At 46.2% G+C, this 22,588-nt stretch overlaps 1 protein-coding gene across 5 annotated transcripts in view; it reads left to right on the top strand.

Moving 5' to 3' along the window:
- Positions 1–22,588, top strand: part of LOC115471274 — a 171,053-nt gene that overhangs the window by 57,886 nt on the left and 90,579 nt on the right. For all 5 annotated transcript variants that reach the window (XM_030205002.1, XM_030204978.1, XM_030204984.1 and 2 more), the window contains exon 5: positions 7,846–7,899. In XM_030205002.1, the coding sequence (XP_030060862.1) occupies positions 7,846–7,899 (54 nt within the window). The remainder of the gene's footprint in view (positions 1–7,845; positions 7,900–22,588) is intronic.

The raw sequence follows: 22,588 nt of genomic DNA, 5'->3' as shown, positions 1-22,588 counted from the left end.
TCTCCCTGAGTCCTGCCCTTCCAATCCATGCCCATCCATGCTCCTTTGTCACCTGGCCCCTCCATTTTTCCCTATCCAGCATTTCTCCTCTCTGCCTGAGGCCTGCCCTGCAATCCATATCCATCCATGCCCATCTGTCCCCTCCATTCATCCGTATCCAGCAATTCCCCTCTCCCTGAGTCCTGCCCTTCCAATCCATGCTCCTCTGTCACCTGGCCCCTCCATTTTTCCCTATCCAGCATTTCCCCTCTCTGCCTGAGGCCTGCCCTGCAATCCATATCCATCCATGCCCATCTGTCCCCTCCATTCATCCCTATCCAGCAATTCCCCTCTCCCTGAGTCCTGCCCTTCCAATCCATGCCCATCCATGCTCATCTGTCACCTGGCCCCTCCATTTTTCCCTATCCAGCATTTCCCCTCTCTGCCTGAGGCCTGCCCTGCAATCCATATCCATCCATGCCCATCTGTCCCCTCCATTCATCCCTATCCAGCAATTCCCCTCTCTGCCTGAGGCCTGCCCTGCAATCCATATCCATCCATGCCCATCTGTCCCCTCCATTCATCCCTATCCAGCAATTCCCCTCTCTGCCTGAGGCCTGCCCTGCAATCCATATCCATCCATGCCCATCTGTCCCCTCCATTTTTCCCTATCCAGCATTTCCCCTCTCTGCCTGAGGCCTGCCCTGCAATCCATATCCATCCATGCCCATCTGTCCCCTCCATTCATCCCTATCCAGCAATTCCCCTCTCCCTGAGTCCTGCCCTTCCAATCCATGCCCATCCATGCTCATCTGTCACCTGGCCCCTCCATTTTCCCTATCCAGCAATTGCCCTCTCTCCCTGAGGCCTGCCCTGCAATCCATATCCATCCATGCCCATCTGTCCCCTCTATTCATCCCTATCCAGCAATTTCCCTCTCTCCCTGAGTCCTGCCCTCCCAATCCATGCCAATCCATGCTCCTCTGTCCCCTGCCCCCTCCATTCATCCCTTTCCAGCAATTGCCCTCTCTCCCTGAGCCCTGCCCTCCCAATCCATGCCCATCCATGCTCCTCTGTCCCCTGCCGCCTCCATTCATCCTTTTCCAGCAAGTCCCCTGTCTCCCTTCCATGACCCCCCCTTGTATCCATGCTCCTCTGTCTCCCATGTCCCAGCCTGGCCCGCCCTCTTCTTCCCCCCCCCCCTTCGCATCCATGCTGTCGTTTCTCCCCTGCCCTCCCGCTCGCTCCCATTGTTGTACTTTAGTGGCCACCCTCTTCTCTCCCCCCAACATGGTTTTTTTTTTCTTTTCTTGTTTTTAAATTTACCTCCTTGGCGGTTCCGGCAGCGAAGCGTCAGGGAAGGAGGCGGAGCTCCCGACGTCTAGGTTTCCCTTCGCTGTGTTCCGCCTTCTTTTGACGTCATCCTTGACGTCAGAAGAAGGCGGAACACAGCGAAGGGAAGGCTAGACGTTGAGAGCGCCGCCTCCTTCCCTGACGCTTCGCTGCCAAGCGTTGCAATTGGTTGAGTCATTGCTCCGCCCTCGACGTCATCACGTTTGACGCGTGGGCGGGGCAGACACAATGCGATCTCACCCCCTTCACTTAGAATGTTGGCTAACTAACAGAGGCTTCATTAGAACGTTGGAGGTGCGTTTTATATAGAGAGATAAGAGTAGCCATACTGGGTCAGACCAGTGGTCCATCCAGCCCAGTATCCTGTTTTCCAAACTGGCCAAGCCTGGTCACAAGTACCAGGCAGAAACCCAGTTAGCAGCAACATTCCATTCTACCAATCCCAGGGCAAGCAGTTACTTCCCCGTGTCTCTCTCAATAGCAGACTATGGACTTTTCCTCCAGGAATTTGTCCAAATCTTTTTTAAACCCAGATATGCAAACCGCTGTTACCACATTCTCCGGCAATGAGTTCCAGAGTTTAAATATTCGTTGAGTGAAAAAATATTTCCTCCTATTTTTTTAAAGGTATTTCTATGTAACTTCTAGTGTCCTCTAGTCTTTGTACTTCTGGAACGAGTAAAAAATCGATTTACTTCTACTCATTCTACACCACTCAGGATTTTGTAGACTTCGATCATATCTCCCCTCATCCGTCTCTTTTCCAAGCTGAAGAGCCCTAACCTCTTTAGCCTTTCCTCATACAAGAGGAGTTCCATCCCCTTTATAATTTTGGTCGCTCTTCTTTGAACATTTTCTAATTCCGCTATATCTGTTTTGAGATATGGTGACCAGAACTGAATGCAATACTCAAGTTGAGGTTGCACCGTGGAACGATACAAAGGCACTATAGTATTTTCGGTCTTATTCACCATCGCTTTCCTAATAATTCCTAGCATCCTGTTTGCCGCCACTTCACACTCAGCAGAAGATTTCAGCATATTATCTAACGACACCTAGCTCATTTTCTTGGTTGCTGACCCCCAAGGAGGGACCCTAGGATCAGGTAACTATGATTCAGATTATTCTTTCCAGTGTGCATCACCTTGCATTTGTCCACATTAAATTTCATCTGCTTCTGGATGCCCAGTCTTCCAATTTCCTAAGGTCTTCCTGCAGTATTTCACAGTCCGCATATGTTTTAACAATCTTGAATAGTTTGTATTGTCTGCAGATGTAATCACCTCACTCGTTCTGATTTCCATATAATTTTAAATAAATTAAATAGCACCGGTATAAAGATCCCTGTAGCACTCCACTGTTCACCCTCCTCCATTGAGAGAAAAGACCATTTAACTCTACCCTCTGTTTTCTGTCCAATAACCAATTCCTAATCCATACCAGAACCTTGCCTCCTGTGATTTTTTAATTTTCTCAGGAGTCTCTCATGAGGAACTTTTATCAAAAGCTTTCTGAAAATTTTGATACAGTGCATCAACCGGCTCACCTTTATCCACGTGTTTATTCACACCTTCAAAGAAATGAAGCAAATTGGTGAGACAAGACTTCCCTTGGCTGAACCCCTGCTGACTTTGTCCCATTAAACCATGTTTGTCTGTGTTCTGTAATTTTATTCTTTATAATAGTTTCCACTATTTTGCCCAGCAGCAACGTCAGGCTTACCGGTCTGTAATTTCCTGGATCAACACTAGAACCCTTTTTAAAAATTGGCGTCACATTGGCCACCCCCAAATCTTCAGGTACTATGGACGATTTTAACGACAGGTTACATATTACTAACAGCTGATCAGCAATTTCATGCTTGAATTCTTTGAGTACCCTTGGATGTATGCTATCCAGTCCAGGTGATTTACTACTCTTTATTTGTCAGTTTGGCTCAGTACATCTTCCAGGTTCACTGAGATTTCTTTCAGTTCCTCCACATCATCACCCTTGAAAACCATTTCCAGTACAGGCAGATCTCTTACATCTTCCGTAAAGACAGAAGCAAAGAATTCATTCAGTTTCTCCGCTGTGGCCTTGTCCTCCCTGTGCACCCATTTTGCTCCTTCGTGGTCTAACAGTCCCACGGATTCCCTCACAGGCTTTCTGCTTCTGATGTACCCGAAAAAGTTGTTACTGTGAGTTTTAGCTTCTGCAGCAAGTTTCTCTTCATATTCCTTTTTAGCCTTCTTTATTAATGCTTTGCATATGACTTGCCAGTGCTTATGTTCTTGTTTTCTTCATTTGTATCCTTTTTCTATTCTTTGAAGGACAATCTTTTGGCTGTAATATCCTCTTTTACTTCACCTTTTAACCATACCTTCCATGGGGAGAGCCACTTTTCTCCAAGCTAGTACTCAAAGGTCTTCCAAATATGGAGAGCCCAAAGAAGTGGAGGACTTACAGGCCTTGAGGAGCATGGAAATTACAGAGGTTGACTGCCCTCGTTTCATGATACACCTCCTCTCAAGGGCCAAGCTATAAGCTAAAATGGATCTGTATCCTCCATCTCTACTGGCTCCTGCCCTCTTATCCCATGACTTTTTAAAATTTCCTCAAGTCTCTCTCATGAGGGACTTTCAGATGCTTTCGGAAAATCAAGATTCATTATTTCAACCAAATCTCCCTTATCCACATGTCTTAGTAACCATTCCAAGAACTCTAACAGATTAGTAAGGCAAGACTTCCTATGCTAAATACTTTTGACCGCGATTAAGCGGTATTTATTCATATATTTCATAATTTTGTTTTTCTGAATGGCCTCTATTATTTTGTCTGATACTTATGTCATCTGTAGTTTCCTTGATCCCTCCCCATCCCTTTGTAAAAATTGGTGTTATATTGTTTACCTTCCAGTCCCTAGGTAGCATAGCCAAGTTTAATGATATGATACAGATTTGTTGTTAACAGATCTGTAATTTTTCATTTTTGAGTTCTTTCAGAACCCTAGGTGCAGTGTTGCATGTGGCCAGCACCTCCCTTGGAAGTGTGTTTCAGCAACATGGTTCCCCTCCCCCCCCACCCCTCCCCATGGCATATGAGGCGGTTGCCTCTTTGCTTAATGTTTCATTGTAGCCTGGATGCCTGTGAGTCTTGCTTCTCCATCTCATCACCAGCACACACTCTTCTTATCTTTTATCTCCGACCATATGTTCAGCAGGCTTGCTCACTTGCTCAACCTAGGTTCTGCCAGCTACTCAACTTGTCATCTTTATCTACTACTCCAACCCCAGTCACACTTGCATGCTGTCTCTGCCCACCCAACTGGCTATTAGTGAGTTTACATGATGGACAAACTCTCTTGCTGGTCTCCTGAAACTTAAGTCCATGAGACAGTAGCACATGTATTTATTCCCATTGCTCTTGGTAGATACTCAGACCACTCAGAGCAGTGACTTAAATTCACTTATTTGGCATTGTGATCCATGGCAGTAGTACCTCAAGACTACTACTAGGGGTTAGGTGATGGCATTTTGAAAGAGGCAGCTACCGGGGCAGGAGCGACTGTGAATTGCTACTTCCCCCTTTGCGCCCCTCTCCCTCTCGGCATCTTTAGGGAGTCTTAAAAGCATTTTAGCCCAGTTTTGCATCTGTGGAGGTGGACGTTGGACTCATTAAGCCATTAGTGATTGAAGACTTCCCCAGGGGTGGGGCTTCAAGGGAGGCATGCTCCCAGTTCAGGCCAGTGGGCCTTTTAATTGGTTATCTACTGCTGCCATGTGAAGGGCACAGTTATTTTTTTTCTCTCCAGCATGTCTTAGAAAAATAAGTACAGCTCGTTCTCACGTGGCCATTTTTTAATTTTCTGGTATTAAAGAGTTGCTTTGTATGTTCTTGCATCACAGCAGCCCATTTATGCAAAATTTACACTAACTTTTGTGACGTGGACTTCTGCATGAAACTTACGACTGTGAAATGTACTTTTTTTGTTTAGAGACTTTGCAAAAATTCACATCTTGCAAAAAAAAAAAAAAAAGCATCTAGAAATGCAGAAAAACAGATGTTTTTTTGCACTGTTTTTCATGCAGTCACTTTACATTATAGCACACGAGGACCTTTACTTGCATTGTACGGCCCTTGCTGAGTTTGAGCAACATGTTGTAGGAACTCCCACCCTGGTCTCTCAAGACTTCAGACCCCAAGACCAGTGTGGGAGTTCCTGCACTGCGCTGCTCAAATTTACTAAGGACCATGTGTTCCCAGGAAGAAACAGATCACAAGATAAGGGAGAGATGAGAGAGAAGAGGTCCAGGGAGCTTTGTGGCTGGAAGCTTGGAAGGGTGACTGGGCTTTAGGTGGATAGGGGGTTGGGTTTAACTACCTAGGAATAAAGGGTGAACAGATGGATAAGGGGGATGAGATACTAAAGACAATGGAATTGAGAGAGGGCGGCCTGGGGATAGATGAAAATATGAGAGTGCTTTGGACAGGGTGGGGGAGGTGTGACAGATTGAAGACATTGTAATTTGGTATGAGAGAGACTGGTTGAGGTTAAGGTGGGAGACTGAAAAATGGCTTGTTGGATGGAGGCTGTTGCAGCAGCAGCATGCAGTGGTGTATTAAGAGGCCCAGTTTACTAAGTATTCCTTTCCTTAGACGCAGAGGAGTAGATTTACTAATATAAACTAATGCATTTTATTTACCGCAGGTCCATATTCAGTAGTAATACGCATTAATGGTGTTGATGTACTTCAGTACATCTAGCCCAGAATGGGAAAACAACTTTAGTATGACAGATCCTTAAGGAGCTGGAGCCAGGCTCCTGCATGCTAAATAAATAAATAAATAAATAAAATTGTCAAGATCTAAACATACCTGTGGTATTCCTGCATTCAGGTGGTAAATACATATATATATATACACACACATCAGTATAAAAGGCCCGTTTCGATAGGCAATGAAACAGGTGCTAGCAAGGTAATCCCCCCCCCCCCCCCAGCAGCGTCCTTCCTGTCTCCCCTGCCCCCCCTGCAGCCACCCATCTGGTCTCAGGGCCCCCTCCCCACCAACCATCCTCTGCCCCTGTAGCCACGCATGTGCAGCGGCCCTCCTCTCTCCCCTGCTCCCCCTGAAGCCACCCATGTCCAGTGACTCTCCTCTCCCCCTGCCCCCCCCTGCAGCCACCCATGTCCAGCAACCCTTCTCTCCCCCTGCAGCTACCCATGTCCAGCGACCCTCCTCTCCCTTGCCCCCCTGCAGCCACCCACGTCCAATGACCCTCCTCTCCTTTCCCCTGCCCCCCCTGCAGCATCCCTTCTGTCTCCCCTGCCCTCCCCTGTAGCCACCCATCTGGTCTCAGGACCCCCTCCCCACCTCCCTCTTCCCTGCCCCCCCCCTGCAGCCATCCATGTCCAGCGACCCTCCTCTCCCCCTGAAGCCACCCATGTCCAACGACCTTCCCCTCCCCCTGCCTCCTTCCAGCCACCCATGTCCAACGACCCTCCCCTCCCCCCTCGGCGCATCACCCAAGCCCCTACTCCCCCTCGGGCATATCAATCCCCTCGCCACCCGCAGCCACCAATACTAACGCTGTCCGGCCGCTGCTGCGTCTCCTGTTGAGCAGCAGCGGCCGGTACAAAAAGAAAAAAGCCAAAAAAAGATTTTAAACCTGAAACACGGCTCCGTAGACAGCCATCTGGCATTGGCTGTCATCTCTGCAGCAGCTCCTCCTCTCCCCTCTGACGTCGCTGCGCTCCTCCGGGGTCTTCCTGCAGGGCAGTGACGAGGGGAGAGGAGGAGCGGCTGCTGTGACGACAGCCAATGCCAGATGGCTGTCTACGGAGCCGCGTTTCAGGTAAAAAAAATCTTTTTTTTTTTGGCTTTTTTCTTTTTCTACCGGCCGCTGCTGCTCCACAGAAGAAGCAGCAACGGCCGGACAGCGTTAGTATTGGCGGCTGCAGGTGGCGAGGGAGTTGATGTGCTCGAGGGAGGGAGTAGGGGCTTTGGTGATTCGTCGAGGGGGGGTTAGGGGCTTGGGTGCTGCGCCGGGGTGGAGGGGCTTGGGTGTTGCGCTGGGGGGGGGGGCACTGAGAGCTGATTGGTAGGCAGGGGGAGGAGGTTTTGCCTGGCTCGCGGTTTTGCAGGGCAGGGGCTTGGGTGTTGCGCCGAGGGGGGGGCACTGACAGCTGTTTCCCAGGCGGGGAAGGAGTATGGAAACACGCTCCGTGTGTTTCCCTACTCCTCCCCTTGCCTTGGAATCAGCTGTCAGTGACATCACTGACGTCAGTGCATTCTAAACTGCCTAGCAGACCACCTCCGAGGGAGCCACGGTCCGAGGCACATTAGAACGTTGGAGGTGAGAATTATTATATAGGATATATATTTTTTTTGTAGTAGCTCATTGCATCATTGCACAGATGGAAACTTGTTTTTTTTTCTTTTTAAATTGTAGAAATCAAGAAATACAATATTTAGATTGTTACCTTGAATAAAATATTGTTCTGTTTGTGAATGTATTTATTTTATTTTTAGTTAAGTCCATTAATCCACTGAATGAAGAACCTATAAAGGAAGCTTCAGAGGAGGGTAAGCTAATTTTTACTTTGATTATTTAGACATTAGTTCCTATAGTTTCTTCTTGCTTACAAGTTATATATATAAAACACTTGTTTTTTTACCTGATAGAGTAGAAAGTGAATCTTTCTTGGAGTTTGACCACCTTCATGCTATTCCTGTGATAGGCTGAGGTTCTGAAGACTGCTATTTGCAAGTTTGTGCTCTGAGATGCAAATGGTATATTCTTGTGTCTCTCTAGACCGTCCTAGACTGATGGGCTATGTACTCCTACCAGCAGATGGGTGTTGACTGAAAACTATAGACTTCTGGTGGAGCCTGTAAGTTAACTGTGCAGTCCCTCCCAGAGTCAGTATTTCTCAGCCTCCCAGCAGTGGTAGAGGTGCAAGCCTGTACAGTCTCGACTGTTCTGGTGGGCCTTGGGGGTTCCTAGTCCTAGGAGAAATTTTTTTTTTTTTTACTGGAGTCAGCAGTGTTTTGTAACTTATTCTGGTTCCCAATTTCTCAGCTTTTCTCCCAGGGCTCCTTCTTGGCTGCTGGATGGGGCTGTGGCCTGTGGGGGATCACAGTGTGTATTGGGGGTGTTAAACTTGATGGCTGGGTCCTTCCCCCATTCCCTTCCTATACGTCCTAGTTCCTTGGCCCTGAGGGGATTTCTTTTTGTGCTCAGTTTGGTGGCACCCAGGCTTTGCCTTGCTTGTGGGTAGTTTTCAGAGGTATGTTCTCGTGCCCCCCCTCTTTCTTCCTGCGGTGTCATGGAGGATGGACTAACTGTGCAGCTCATTTTTTCAGTTAAACTATGGCGAGTTTTTTCTGAACCAGTATTTCTGCTGTGTTTGTCAAGTTGGGGATGTGCTCTTGGGCGGCTTCTCCTGACCCATTTTATACCTGGGTTCAGTTGAATTTTGGGGTGCCTAGCTCCTGTTAAAAATAAAGTAAAATAAAAAATAATAATGAGACTGAGGTACATCTCAGAGCTCTCTGAGATTTCTATCCTCCTCCCCCCCCCCCCCCCCCCCCCCCAAACCGTGGAAGCCTCCTTTAGAAGACAGCATGGTGAGTTTATTCTATTTTATTTTCTGGTATTTTTTGCTTTTTTGTAATGTCAGTACTCTGTCACTATGAGTGTGTGTGTACTCCTCTGCCCTTTTTCATGCATGAGAACAGTTTGTTTTCCTATTTCTTGTGGCAGACTAAATTATTGTCTGGGACGTTCAAAACCTCCCATACCTCTGTCCTCCTTTATCTGTGCTAAGGTGTATTTTATCACTGCTTTCTGGAACTGTGCAGAAATAAGTAGTATTTTGCAGTGTTGTTTGGCACCTGTGAATGAATGCGTGGAGTTCTAGAATTTTCAGATTTCCTTGGTAAACGTTAAGTCCCTCAGCTTAGAGTGCACAGCACATGAGACTGGAACTTTGGCAGGGGAGGGGGGAGATGGAATCTTTCGGAGCACAGTCTTTTAATTATGTGGGGTAACTTGGTCAGACTTTTAGGTTGCTCTCTGAATACTGACAATCAGAATATATGAAATGCTTTAGGAAACATTTTAAAATAAGAGCCAGATGCTCAAAACTCCAGGGCTGTAAAAATAGAACAGCACAGAACAACTTTCTAATGCTCAGTGTTAATGAGATGCAAATATAGGCACGCTTATAGTGTTGAGCATTAAGGAGTTCGGTGGGAGGATTGTGCATGGCGCATACACAGGGTAGCTCCACAGTAAGCTCTGCTCCTGTGTGCATGCGCCTGGCAAAACCCAAATGTGAAGCACACGTTGGAGACTGTTTTCTGAGGCTTAAATATGAGTTTTTAGTTTTGTTTTTTTAAAACTTGGACGCTTATATTTAAACGCAGGGGAGAGATGCCAGTATTTTCTTTCACTTTTGGGTCTGCTGTGACTTGTGCATATTTCTTTCTCACGACAAACACATAAGGGCTTGCACAGATTTCCTTGTGCTTTCAAAAGCAATCAAAACTGGCAGATTTTGAAGAAAGAATCATGAGAAATCCTCTTTTCTAATACCCTAAATCCTGCTCCGACCTGGTGTTTATTTTTGCAGCAGAAAGGCAGATTTGTGTTTGGTCGCTCTTTTCTGAGCATTGGGGAAGAATGCAAAATGACCTCATTTTCATGAGCTTGACTACATTAGCATACTGCTTGTGCTGTTCGTCTGCATGCTCGTTTGTTCCCTTGCTCCAGGCCTCTGAACATCTGTGCAGGTAAATGTGGGTGCTGCTTTGTGGATCCCTTGCCCTGATGTTTCCTTGAGCCATATAAGTGTGACGTGCTGTAGGAGGTCATTCTTTATTCCTTTTACTGTTATCTGGGCAGGGCAGTCAGATAATCTTACCCCCCCCCCCTCCCTTGCTAAACCTCCTGCCATAAAACATACCAAAACCCAACCACAAATCCAAGTTGTTTGCCTTTTCAACTTCTTTTAGGAATTTTAATGTAGCTGTACTGCAATATAGTCCAAGTACTTTCTAGCTTTAAGCTAGTCTGGGTAGATGGGGATGTGAATTTTTGTATATCAAAAACAAAAAGCTTTACCTCCGCTTTTTTTTTTTCTGTTACCTCTCTTAAACAGTACCCCCGATTTTGTTTCAGACATGCTTGAAATGTGAGCCCTGCAGGGACAGAAAATAACTACTGTATCTGAATGTACACTGCTTCAGTAGCTTTCAGTCTTACAGGTGATATATAAGAAATTACATAAATAAATATATACATAGGTTTATGTCACCCTGTGGAGCCAAGGGACCACAGCTTTTTAGTGGCTACATCATTATACTTCAGGAGGGGTTCAGAGAGGCCTTTACTAGTGTTCTGTCTCTAGCAGCTGGACTGGTAAGCAGGATTTCGTATTCTGTCAAGCTCCTTCCCCCAGCGGAGCAGGGTGATGGTGTGCGGAGTGCCTCCCCTAGTTGAGCGGGATCCTGGGCTCCCAAAGTACCTGTTCTTGGCCTGTCCCATGTTGGACCAGATTCCCCAGTTAGTTTCCAAGGCTTGGCATTGCTTTTGGTGGAACTGGCTCTGGTAGGTGGGTTCCCAGGCCACATTTTAAGTGTGTTCTGATTGAGAAAGTGTGGTGGGGATCAGAGAGTCTAAAGGAGCCCCCCTCCAATTTTAAGAAATCCTGTTCTAAACGGCATTAAATTTAAACTGCTTTGGCTGTAAAAATTAAAAAGGGATGGTAAGGGGAAATTTGTTCCGGTTGCCATGATGATATTGATTTTTGAGGTATTTGTTGTGATAATCTCCTTTGACCAACAATGACCACTGCCACCAAACTGTGACAAGGCCCCATCCAGCAGTCCATCAGAGCAACAGTGAGAAAATTGCCACTAATAAAGACTTTGGCAGTCAGCCTCTACCTACTGATGAACAGCAGTAGTCGTCCTTGCTAGTACCATGTACACTCATGGGCCGATAATCAGAAGCAGATGCAGGCACTAGAGGCTGTTAGCGCCATATTAGTGCCTGCGTTTGCTACCGCCCCATGATCAGAGCCCCCGAGCGAGTGAAACAATATGCTCGCAGGCTCTGACTGCAGCTAGTATACAAATGCATGCAAAACAGGGCTTTTAGCACAAGTAGCATGTAAATGCATGCTAAACCTATTCATTCCCGATAATCAGCAACCAGTGCCCGAAAGATAGGCTTTTTGGCTGCGTCAAACCCTACACCAGCTGAGAGCTGGCGTTAGGGTTTGCAGACCATCAGGGAGGAATTGTTAGCCCTGTCCAGCATGCATTTGCATGCTAGCAGGCCCTCATTTCCCCCAATGCAGCAGCCCCCCCCCAGCGACAGGGGGCTGGAGGTTCAGCAGATCTCTGGTCCCCCCCCCCCGAACTTGTGTCGGGAGGGGTCAGGGAGACCAGAGGTCCGCCGGACCTCCAGCCCCCGTTTCACTTGGCTTGGGGTGGGGGTACTTGTCTGGAATGTTTTTACGTTTGGGGAGCGTGCCAGGTGCCCTTGACCTGGATTGGCCACTGTCGGTGACAGGATGCTGGGCTAGATGGACCTTTGGTCTTTCCCAGTATGGCACTACTTATGTACTTATGTACTTGGGATCTGGTGGTCCCATGGACCTCCAGCCCCTATGTTTGACAGGTCTGAGCTTTTGACACAATCCTCCCACATGACCCTATGATCAGAGATAATAGCGTGCTTACATTTGCATTCTATTATCTCTGATCATAGGGACGGTAAAGCCCCGTGCTGTTCCAGTGCTATTTTTAGAGCGCTGTTTGGAACAGCGCGGGGCTTTCGATCATCTGCCCATTAGTGTGACTTCTCAGTCTTCTTCAGGTGGACTCCTGTCTGCCCAACACCCTCTTTCTTTGGGTCAGGAACAAGTTTTCTTACCTCTAGAGCCTTGGTTAGAGTTTGGGAATATATTCAAATGAGGCTCTTTCTCCACAGCTATGCCTTATGCATGTTAACCTTCCTTAGGCTGCTCTAACCAGCTCCGTGGGGGTAATTCTCACTTCTCAGTACTTCTGTACAAAGAAGCAAAACATTGATACTGAGCCCTTTTTATTGAGTAGCAGAAACTCAGATGAACTGCCACCACCCCTCAGACAGGACAACACTTAACTTGACCTTAAAAAGTCCTGTCCTCCACCCTTGGCTGTTAGCCTTAGTTCCAAAAGAAAATATCAAAATCTTAATTTCAAACGTAGTTCCAAATTAGAGTAACAACTCCCCCACATGGTAATACATTAAGGTAAATACCTCTTCATTTGGCCCACCTTTGGGCTCCTGCTTAGGGGTCTGCATCTCAGGATTCTCAGCCAAATCCGTCCATCTGCTGTGGCTGGAGACTGCCCTCTTCCCCCAGGCTTCTCGCTCTCCTCTGCCTGCTTTCTGGGGGAGAGCTTTTATGGGACTTTGGGACTAAATCCCTCCAACTCACAGGCCAGTCTCATTTCCTTTTAAAATCCTCTTGGGCTTTTCCCCAACCTTTCCCAGAATAGACAATGTTTCCTGTGGGCCTAGCAAGACTTCCCTGCCCTCATCCCATATTTTTCAGCTGGATAGCTTTTCCCTAATTTCTCCTCCCTTTCCTGGGTTCTTGAATGCAATAAGCCGTATGAGAGTTGTATTCTTCTATTTAAAGAGAAACTACCATTTCCTTTACACTTTAGCCCATAATCAGGTAGCCAAAGCTGGCCTCTTCCTCCGACTTGTACCTGTCATACAAGTGACCATGGGGTCAGAGGCCCCCTCCTCCCCTCCCATGGCATCCTGTTGGCGGCACAATCTGTGGAGATTTACAGGAGTTCTTGCCCGCATCCTGGCTCATTATATCCCCTGCACTGGTACAAGGCCTTATGGGGCCTATAGTTCCGCCTCCTTTTAAACAAAAACACCCTTTCATAGCCTGACAGGTCCTGGACATGTAACATTGTATAATTGTATTTTACTGTTGTGTTTTATAAACTGCTTTGGGTTGACTGAGTTCAGTTTATTTGGTATAGAAATGTAACACACCTAGCTAGGCAGGCATTCAGGAAACCCACAACGAATAAGCACGAGAGAGATTTGCTGAAGGTAGTTCATGCAGATTTCTCATGCATTTTCATTGTGGGTATCCTGAAAGGCTGACAATAGATATGTCCCAAGGACTGGGTTGAGAAACCCCCTGCACTAAAGTGAAGAAGCATGGGCTGACAGAGCAGTGTCTGTTGTCCAGCTGGCTGTACCAGGCCAAATGCCACTTTGAGGTAGAATTATAAGTTCTGGCCTGGTGATCCTGTGTAGCAGGACACAGGTTTGGCACTGCTGCTGCAGTGGACTCTGCATCATTAGGAGCTGCTGTCATTTTGTATACCACACAATCTTTATGTTCCATGGACTGTAACACTGGGAGCAGTTACCTTTTTCAAACATGCACATGGCACCTCTCTTCAGTCCCCTACATCTATAGCTCTTCCACTGTTTCCCTAATGCTGGGCCCTGCTCTTGTCCCTCAGAGGAGGGGTCTCGGGGCCTTTTGCACCATTTTGGGGTTGAGGGTGTTCTATGTGGTGCTGCTTCATTAAGTCCCAGGTCTCTGAGCACCCCCCCCCCCCAGGGGTTTGGTCCATTGTTGTTCCTGGAGAGGATATGGCCTTAAGAATAATGGTTGTCTTTTCTCTAGTAGAAATACTATTTTTCTCTCTTTTCTGGTCGTTAGGCCCAAGCTGCCTGCACTATGCAGAGGCCTGAAAGAGTGCAATATGGCACTGAGGTCCTTTGCTGGGAGCTTGCCCCTAGCCTCATGTCTATTCAGGGTTCACCTTCACAGTGATTATTATTTGGGTGATTGTACCAACTGCGGCACTGCTAGATGAACCTGCCATTCTGATGGCTTGCCTGCTGGTTTTGCCTACCAGACTGATCAGACAAGACAAGTGAAATCTTCTGAAGGGAAGAGAGCAATGTTCTTTTGTACTCAGACATTTGCAAGAAGAGTCAACTGATAAATTCAGCACACAGAATAACCTAGTAAGCCTCCAGGACTGTAACTAACAACTGGGTGCCATATTATTCCCATATGCTTCTGTTTTGTAGGCTTTTTTTTAAACATAGAAAATGAAGGCACATAAAAACCATGGCTCATCCAGTCTGCCCATCTATACCAACTACAATGCTCCATAATCCCTTCTCCTTTAGAGATCCTCCGTTCGTGTCTCCATACATTTCAAACTCGGAAACCATCTCCATCTCCACCACTTTTGCTGGGAAGCCATTCCACCCCTTTCCATAAAGAAATATTTTTTAGGTTACTCCTAAGCCTGTCCCTTTCACCTTCATCTTATGAAACATCATTCCCGAGTTTTCTGAATCTGTTCTCGAGGTCAACCAGTTTGTCTTCCAGTTTAGCTAATCTCGATTACTGGGCTTCTTGCTGTATGAGCTTGTCCTCTACATCGGAGAGACGTTGCTGATACTGGCTAAAGTCCATTTGTAGTTGCTCAAGTCTATTGGCCACCGAGCCCAGTTTAGTCAAGATTTCCCAAAGTTGTGATTCAATGGGGGTAGAGCTAATGTGGATTTTATCTGCAATGTGACTTCTGCAACCCATGCGGAACTGATAGAGCTGAGTCCAGCTGACTCATCCTCTGCCATTTTGTGCTGACCGTTTTTCCCCTACTGCCTCTCTGTGTGGAAAGTTTTTGACGTCATTGCCTGCAGCAGAGAATAGATCTGCAGATCTCCTTTATAAAGGGATTATGCCAACCTTTGGTGCACTATTTAGAAGGTGAGAATGACGGTGAGGAGGTTGTTAATTCAGGGCCTGAGAGCCTATCTCACAGATGTCTGCTCTCTAGCTTGACATCACATGACCCCCCACAACTCTTCATTCATAGTGTTAATTTAGTCAGTTATTCTAATTAGGATAACAAGGGAGAAGTCCTCTTACAGAGTTTTAATTATATTTCATTCCTTTCTAAGAAGCAAACACTAAATAAATCATACAATATACCATATAGTCTAAAGGCTCTTTTATAATAGTCTAATATCCTTACTATTTTAGCAAGTTTTAAATTATCAAACAATTCAATAATACTAAGATGCACACTGCAGTTCAGCAGCGAGAGAGGTGCTATCCAGTCTTTTTTGCATTGAGTGTCACATGTATGATTATCTTCCAGTTGGTAAGAGGTTATATGCATGTGCCTGATACTAAGAGCTCCTAGCTCTCGGAGAAGAATTCGGTTCTCTTGAGGCTAGAGTTGCGGAGGAGCTGAGGGAGACAGAGAGGTACATAGAGGAGACCTACAGGGATGTTGTAGAGAAGTCCCACCTCCAGTCTTGCAGTCCCTCTGCTGCCTTGGAGGAAGAAGATCTAAAAGAAGAGCATCACCCTGGTGAAGTAGGAAGTACTTCTGTAGTCAGTACCTGCCCACCAGGGTATGCACTATCCTCTCACACAGAGGATATGTCTTCAGGAACTTCTGCCCAGGCAGGAAGGGTTAAAACAGTTGTTGTAGTTGATTCAGTCATTAGGCATGCAGATAGCTGGGTGGCTAGTGGATGTGAGGATCGCCTGGTCACTTGCCTGCCTTCATGGTTTGAAGGTGGCCTACCTCATGCATCACCTTGATGGAATTTTAGATAGTGCTGGGTAGGACCCAGCTGTGGGTACCAATGACATAGGAAACTGTGGGAGATTGGTTCTGGAAGCCAAATTTAGGCTGTTAGGTAGACAGCTGAAGTCCAGAGCCTCCAAGGTAGCATTTTCAGAAATGCTTCCTGTTCCACACGCAGGACCCAAGAGGTAGGTGGAGCTCTGAAGTCTCAATTCGTGGTTGAGATGATGGTGCAGGGATGAGAGATTTAGATTTGTTAGGAACTGGATAGCATTCTGGCAAAAAGGAAGCCTGTCCTGAAAGGATTGACTCCATCTTTACTGGGATGGAACCAGGCTGCTGGTGCTAACTTTTAAAAAGGAGATATAGCAGCTTTTAAACTAAAATGAGGAGGGGGAGGGGAAAGACAATAGTCGCCCAGGAGTGCACGCTTCGGTGTAAAGCATCCTTGAAGGATACAATTGAAACAGGATCTTTAGGGAGTCCCAAAACATTGGTTTCAATAATGGTAAAAAAAAAAAATCCAGTAGTGTCTAGTGCAAATAGTTTTTATTGAACATCTAGGCTACTATGAAACAGAGGTGGAGTTCAATTTTACATAAGAACATTTCTGTCCTCTACTCTCTTTCCCCCATCCCTCCACCAAACAAAAATTTTTGCACTACAGTTTCAACGATGATAATAATAACCCTGCTCCCTCCAACTCCTACCCCCCTTATCCTCACCTACCCATCAGTAGTCTTCACCATTGAGAGACTGTACTGTTATACCTCCCACTGTCAGAATTATACTCTGATACTCTCTACTTTGTAATGCAGCATTTGAATATAATCATTCCAAACGGAGAGAGACAGTTTCCGTCTTTTGAGGGAATGGTTAGCATCTCTTTGAGTCCAACAACAAATGATGCAATTAGAGTTGATATTGCCTAAAGGGTGGAGCCATGAGTGTCTAATGGGAGAAGAGAGTAAAGGATGCAAATTATCCCATCAAATTCAAAGCAACTAGTAGATGCAAGGAAAAACACACAATTTGAAGTGTCTATAAACAAATGCTAGAAGCCTAAGAAATAAGATGGGAGAGTTGGACTATATGGCACTAAATGATGAGGTAGCTATAATAGGCATCTCAGAGACTTACTTGATAGGAGGGCAATCAATGGGACACTTACCAGGATACAAATTATTTCGCAATGATAGGCTGGATGAAATTGGAGGAGGGATCAGGTGACCCTCAGGGGGAGGAATGCTGGCTTCGGCCTAACCCCTGGTAAGCCTTTCCTCAGCTGAGAGGTGCCCACCTCTACCACCGGCTGCCTTTCAGGTGCTGTGGAGGACTTGCAGCTCATCTGCATATCCTTACAGCCTTCTCCGGGGTGACACCCAGGTCCACCCCGATCCACTCAGAGCCTCCGCTCTAGGTGCCGCGCGCCTAATGGCGCGCGGGGCATTTTTCTCTTTGTATCTAATCTTTTTCCAGTTGCTAAAGTACCTTAATCATTTATGGCCCCTTTTCACATTCTCTTCCTAGCTCTGTCCCTTCCTAATCTTTTCCCTCACCCCCTACCTCTCTCCTCTACAGGAACTCACTTCCCATCCATTGACTTCATCACCTCACCTTCTCTCCTACCCTCTTTCTCCCTCTTGGCTTTTAATCTCCGTCTCTTTCTTCCCTCCATTTTGCCTTCCCCATTCCACCTAAATACCTCTCGCCTTCGACGCCTTCGTGGCCACACCTCTCCTACTCTCCTCCGCTCTCTTTTACTCCTTCTCTTACTCTCAGCTGGTGACATCAATCCCAATCCTGGCCCTCCTCACCAACTATTATCCAAACTCTACAGATCTCACCGTGACCTCTCTAACCTCATCTCTATTCCTCTACTCCCCTCCTCTTTTCTGCCCTTCTCTTGCGCCCTATGGAATGCCCGCTCTATCTGTAACAAACTCCCCTATATCCAGGACCTCTTTATCTCGCGTCACCTCCATCTGCTCGCCATAACAGAAACCTGGCTCTGCCCTGATGACTCTGCTTCAGTCGCAGCCCTGTGCCACGGCGGTTATCTATTTTCACATACTCCTCGCCCTGCTGGCCGTGGGGGTGGTGTTGGACTACTTCTCTCTCCCTCCTCCAGATTTCAACCCCTTCTTCCACCTCAATCTCACTGTTTTTCCTCCTTTGAAGTCCACTCTATCCGCCTTTTCTCTCCTCTGCCTCTTCGAATAGCGGTCATTTATCGTCCCCCTGATAAGTCCCTTTCATCCTTTCTCAGTGACTTTGACGCCTGGCTTGCCTTCTTCCATGATCCTTCCTCCCCCTCTCTCATCCTTGGTGACTTTAATATTCCTGCTAATGATCCTTCCAACTCTTATATTTCCAAGTTACTCGCTTTAACGTCGTCCTTTAATCTCCAACTATGCTCCACCTCCCCCACTCATCAAAATGGTCACTGTCTTGATCTCATCTTCTCCTCCAACTGTTCACCTTCTAGTTTCCTTGCCTCTGATCTTCCCCTCTCTGATCACCATCTTGTAACTTTCGCACTTAAATCTCCTCCCTCCCAGTCCCGTCCTATCCTATCTAATTTATCTAGGAATCTTCACGATATTGACCCTTCATCTCTATCCTCCCATGTTTCAAACCTCCTCTCTACTGTGGCACCATCCACGTCTGTCAACGAGGCTGTTTCTTCTTACAACCATACTCTATCCTCTGCCTTAGACACTCTTGCACCTTTGATGACCCGCCCTGTAAGGCGTACAAAACCCCAACCTTGGCAGAATTCTAATATCCGCTACCTACGTTCCTGTACCCGCTCCGCCGAACGCCTCTGGCGGAAATCTCGGGCCCTTGCTGATTTCTTACACTTTAAGTTCATGCTGACCTCCTTCCAATCTGCTCTTTTACGTGCCAAACAGGATTATTATATCCAACTGACCAACTCTCTTGGCTCTAATCCTCGACTTCTCTTCACCACATTGAACTCTCTCCTCAAGGTGCCCCCTCCCCCAACTCCCCCTTCATTATCTCCTCAGACCCTTGCTGAATTCTTTCACAACAAGGTTCAAAAGATAAACCTTGCTTTCTCTACCTCACCAGCTCTCCCTCCACTAGTCCGTTCCCCTCTCTCTCCTTCCCCTCATTCCCTTTCCTCCTTTCCTGAAGTTACTATTGAGGAAACTACACTTCTCCTTTCTTCCTCAAAATGTACCACCTGTTCCTCTGATCCCATTCCCACCCACCTTCTTAATGCCATCTCTCCTACTCTTATTCCTTTTATCTGTCACATTCTCAACCTCTCACTTTCCACTGCGACTGTCCCTGCTGCCTTTAAACATGCTGTGGTCACACCTCTCCTTAAGAAGCCTTCACTTGACCCTACTTGTCCCTCTAATTACCGACCCATCTCCCTCCTTCCTTTTCTCTCCAAATTACTTGAGCGTGCTGTTCACCACCGCTGCCTTGATTTTCTCTCCTCACATGCTATTCTTGACCCATTACAATCTGGTTTTCGCCCTCTCCACTCAACCGAAACTGCGCTTACTAAAGTCTCCAATGACCTATTACTGGCTAAATCCAGAGGTCAATATTCCATCCTCATTCTTCTTGATCTTTCCGCTGCTTTTGACACTGTCGATCACAACATACTTCTCGATACCCTGTCCTCACTTGGATTCCAGGGCTCTGTCCTTTCCTGGTTCTCTTCCTACCTCTCCCTCCGCACCTTTAGTGTTCACTCTGGTGGATCCTCTTCTACTTCTATCCCTCTGCCTGTCGGCGTACCTCAGGGTTCTGTTCTTGGTCCCCTCCTCTTTTCTATCTACACTTCTTCCCTTGGTTCATTAATCTCATCCCATGGCTTTTCCTACCATCTCTATGCTGATGACTCCCAAATCTACCTTTCTACCCCTGATATCTCACCTTGCATCCAAACCTAAGTTTCAGCGTGCTTGTCTGACATTGCTGCCTGGATGTCTCAACGCCACCTGAAATTAAATATGACCAAAACCGAGCTTCTCATTTCCCCCCCCCCAAACCCACCTCCCCGCTCCCCCCGTTTTCTATTTCTGTTGATGGCTCTCTCATCCTCCCTGTCTCCTCAGCTCGAAACCTTGGGGTCATCTTTGACTCTTCTCTCTCCTTCTCTGCTCATATCCAGCAGACCGCCAAGACCTGTCGTTTCTTTCTTTACAACATCCGTAAAATCCGCCCCTTTCTTTCCGAGCACTCTACCAAAACCCTCATCCACACCCTTGTCACCTCTCGTTTAGACTACTGCAATCTGCTTCTTGCTGGCCTCCCACTTAGTCACCTCTCCCCTCTCCAGTCGGTTCAAAACTCTGCTGCCCGTCTCATCTTCCGCCAGGGTCGCTTTACTCATACTACCCCTCTCCTCAAGACCCTTCACTGGCTCCCTATCTGTTTTCGCATCCTGTTCAAACTTCTTCTACTAACCTATAAATGTATTCACTCTGCTGCTCCCGAGTATCTCTCCACACTCGTCCTTCCCTACACCCCTTCCCGTGCACTCCGCTCCATGGATAAATCCTTCTTATCTGTTCCCTTCTCCACTACTGCCAACTCCAGACTTCGCGCCTTCTGTCTCGCTGCACCCTACGCCTGGAATAAACTTCCTGAGCCCCTACGTCTTGCCCCATCCTTGGCCACCTTTAAATCTAGACTGAAAACCCACCTCTTTAACATTGCTTTTGACTTGTAACCACTCGCCTCCACCTACCCTCCTCTCTTCCTTCCCGTTCACATTAATTGATTTGATTTGCTTACTTTATTTATTTTTTGTCTATTAGATTGTAAGCTCTTTGAGCAGGGACTGTCTTTCTTCTATGTTTGTACAGCGCTGCGTATGCCTTGTAGCGCTATAGAAATGCTAAATAGTAGTAGTAGTAGTAGGATTGCGCTATATGTTAAAGAGGGAATTGGGTCAAACAAAAAATAAACATTCTTTATGAAACAGCAGCGTGGAATCATTATGGATAGAAATTCCATGTGTGAAGGGAAGGAGTATTCTTGTAGGGCTGTACTAACATTCACCAGGACAGAACAAACAGACAGCTGAAGAAAGGTTTACAGAAATTAGGAAAGCTGGCAGATTGGTCAACAGTATAATAATGGGTGATTCAATTATCCCAATATTGATTGGATAAATGTTAAATTAGAGCCAGGGAGATAAAATTTCTAGTTGTAATAAATGACTGCTTCTTGGAGCAAATGGTCCAGGAACCGACAACAGGGGGAGCCATTTTAGATCTAGTCCTTGATGGAGTGCAGAGTACAGTATGAGAGGTAACGGTGTTGGGTCCGCTGGAAAACAGTGATCATAACATGATCAAGTTTGAGCTACTATCTGGAATGAAGCCACAAAGGAAATCTACTGTAGCAGAATTTAATTTTCAAAAGGGTGGCTATGATAAAATGAGGAAAATGGTTAAAAAGAAGCTGAAAGATCAGCTGCAATGGTTAGGACATTAAATCAAGCATGGACATTGTTTAAAAATACTATATTGGTAGCCCAGACCAGATGCATTCCACGTATTTACAAAGGAGGAAAGAAGAGAAAACAGCCAGCATGGTTAAAAGGTGAAATGAAAGAGGAAAAATGGAAAAAGGACCCAAATGAAGAAAATAAGAAGCAACCCAAACACTGGCCAGCTAGATGCAAAGCACTGATAAAGAAGGGTAAAAGAGAATATGAAGAGAAACTTGCTGCAGAGGCAAAAACTCAACTTTTTCAGATACGTCAGAAGCAGAAAACCTATGAGGGAATCTGTGGGACCGTTAGATCATAACGGAGCAAAAGGGGCACTCAGGGAGGACAAGGCCATAGTGAAGAAACTGAATGAATTCTTAGCTTCAGTCTTTATGGATCTACCTGTTCCAAAAATGGTTTTGAAGGGTGATGATGCAGAGGAACTGAAAGAAATCTCGGTGAACCTGGAAGATGTGCTGAGCCAAATCAAGAGTAGTAAATCACCTGGACCGGAAGGCATGCATTTAAGGGTACTAAAAGAACTCAAACATGAAATTGCTGATCTGCTGTTCGTGATGTGTAACCTGTTGTTAAAATTGTCCATAGTACCTGAAGATTGAAGGGTGGCCACTGTGATGCCGATTATTAAAAAGGGTTCCAGGGGTGATCCGGGAAATTACAGACCAGTAAGCCTGATGCCCGTGCTGAGAAAATAGTGGAAACTACTTTAAAGAATAAAATTACAAAACTCATAAATAAACATGGTCTAATGAGACAGAGTCAGTATGGTTTTAGCCAAGGGGAAGTCTTGTCTCACCAATTTGCTTCATTTCTTTGAAGGCATGAATAAATGTGAATAAAGGTAAGCCGGTTGATGAAGTGTATCTAGATTTTCAGAAAGCTTTTGACAGAGTTCCTCTTGAGAGACTCCTGAGAAAGTTCTATTGTGGATTAGGAATTGGTTATTGGACAGAAAGCAGAGGGTAGGGTTAAATGGCTATTTCTCTCAAAGGAGGAAGGTGCTGCAGGGACCGGTGTTATTTAACATATTTATAAATAATCTGGAATTTGGAACGAGATTTGAGGTGATTAAATTTGCAGATGACACAAAACTTTAAGTTTGTTAAAACA

This window comes from Microcaecilia unicolor, chromosome 1 (assembly GCF_901765095.1).
Source record: "Microcaecilia unicolor chromosome 1, aMicUni1.1, whole genome shotgun sequence".
Classification (NCBI taxonomy): Eukaryota; Metazoa; Chordata; class Amphibia; order Gymnophiona; family Siphonopidae; genus Microcaecilia; species Microcaecilia unicolor.
Note: the sequence above shows the minus strand (reverse complement) of the source record. Positions and strands in the feature narration are given on the sequence as shown.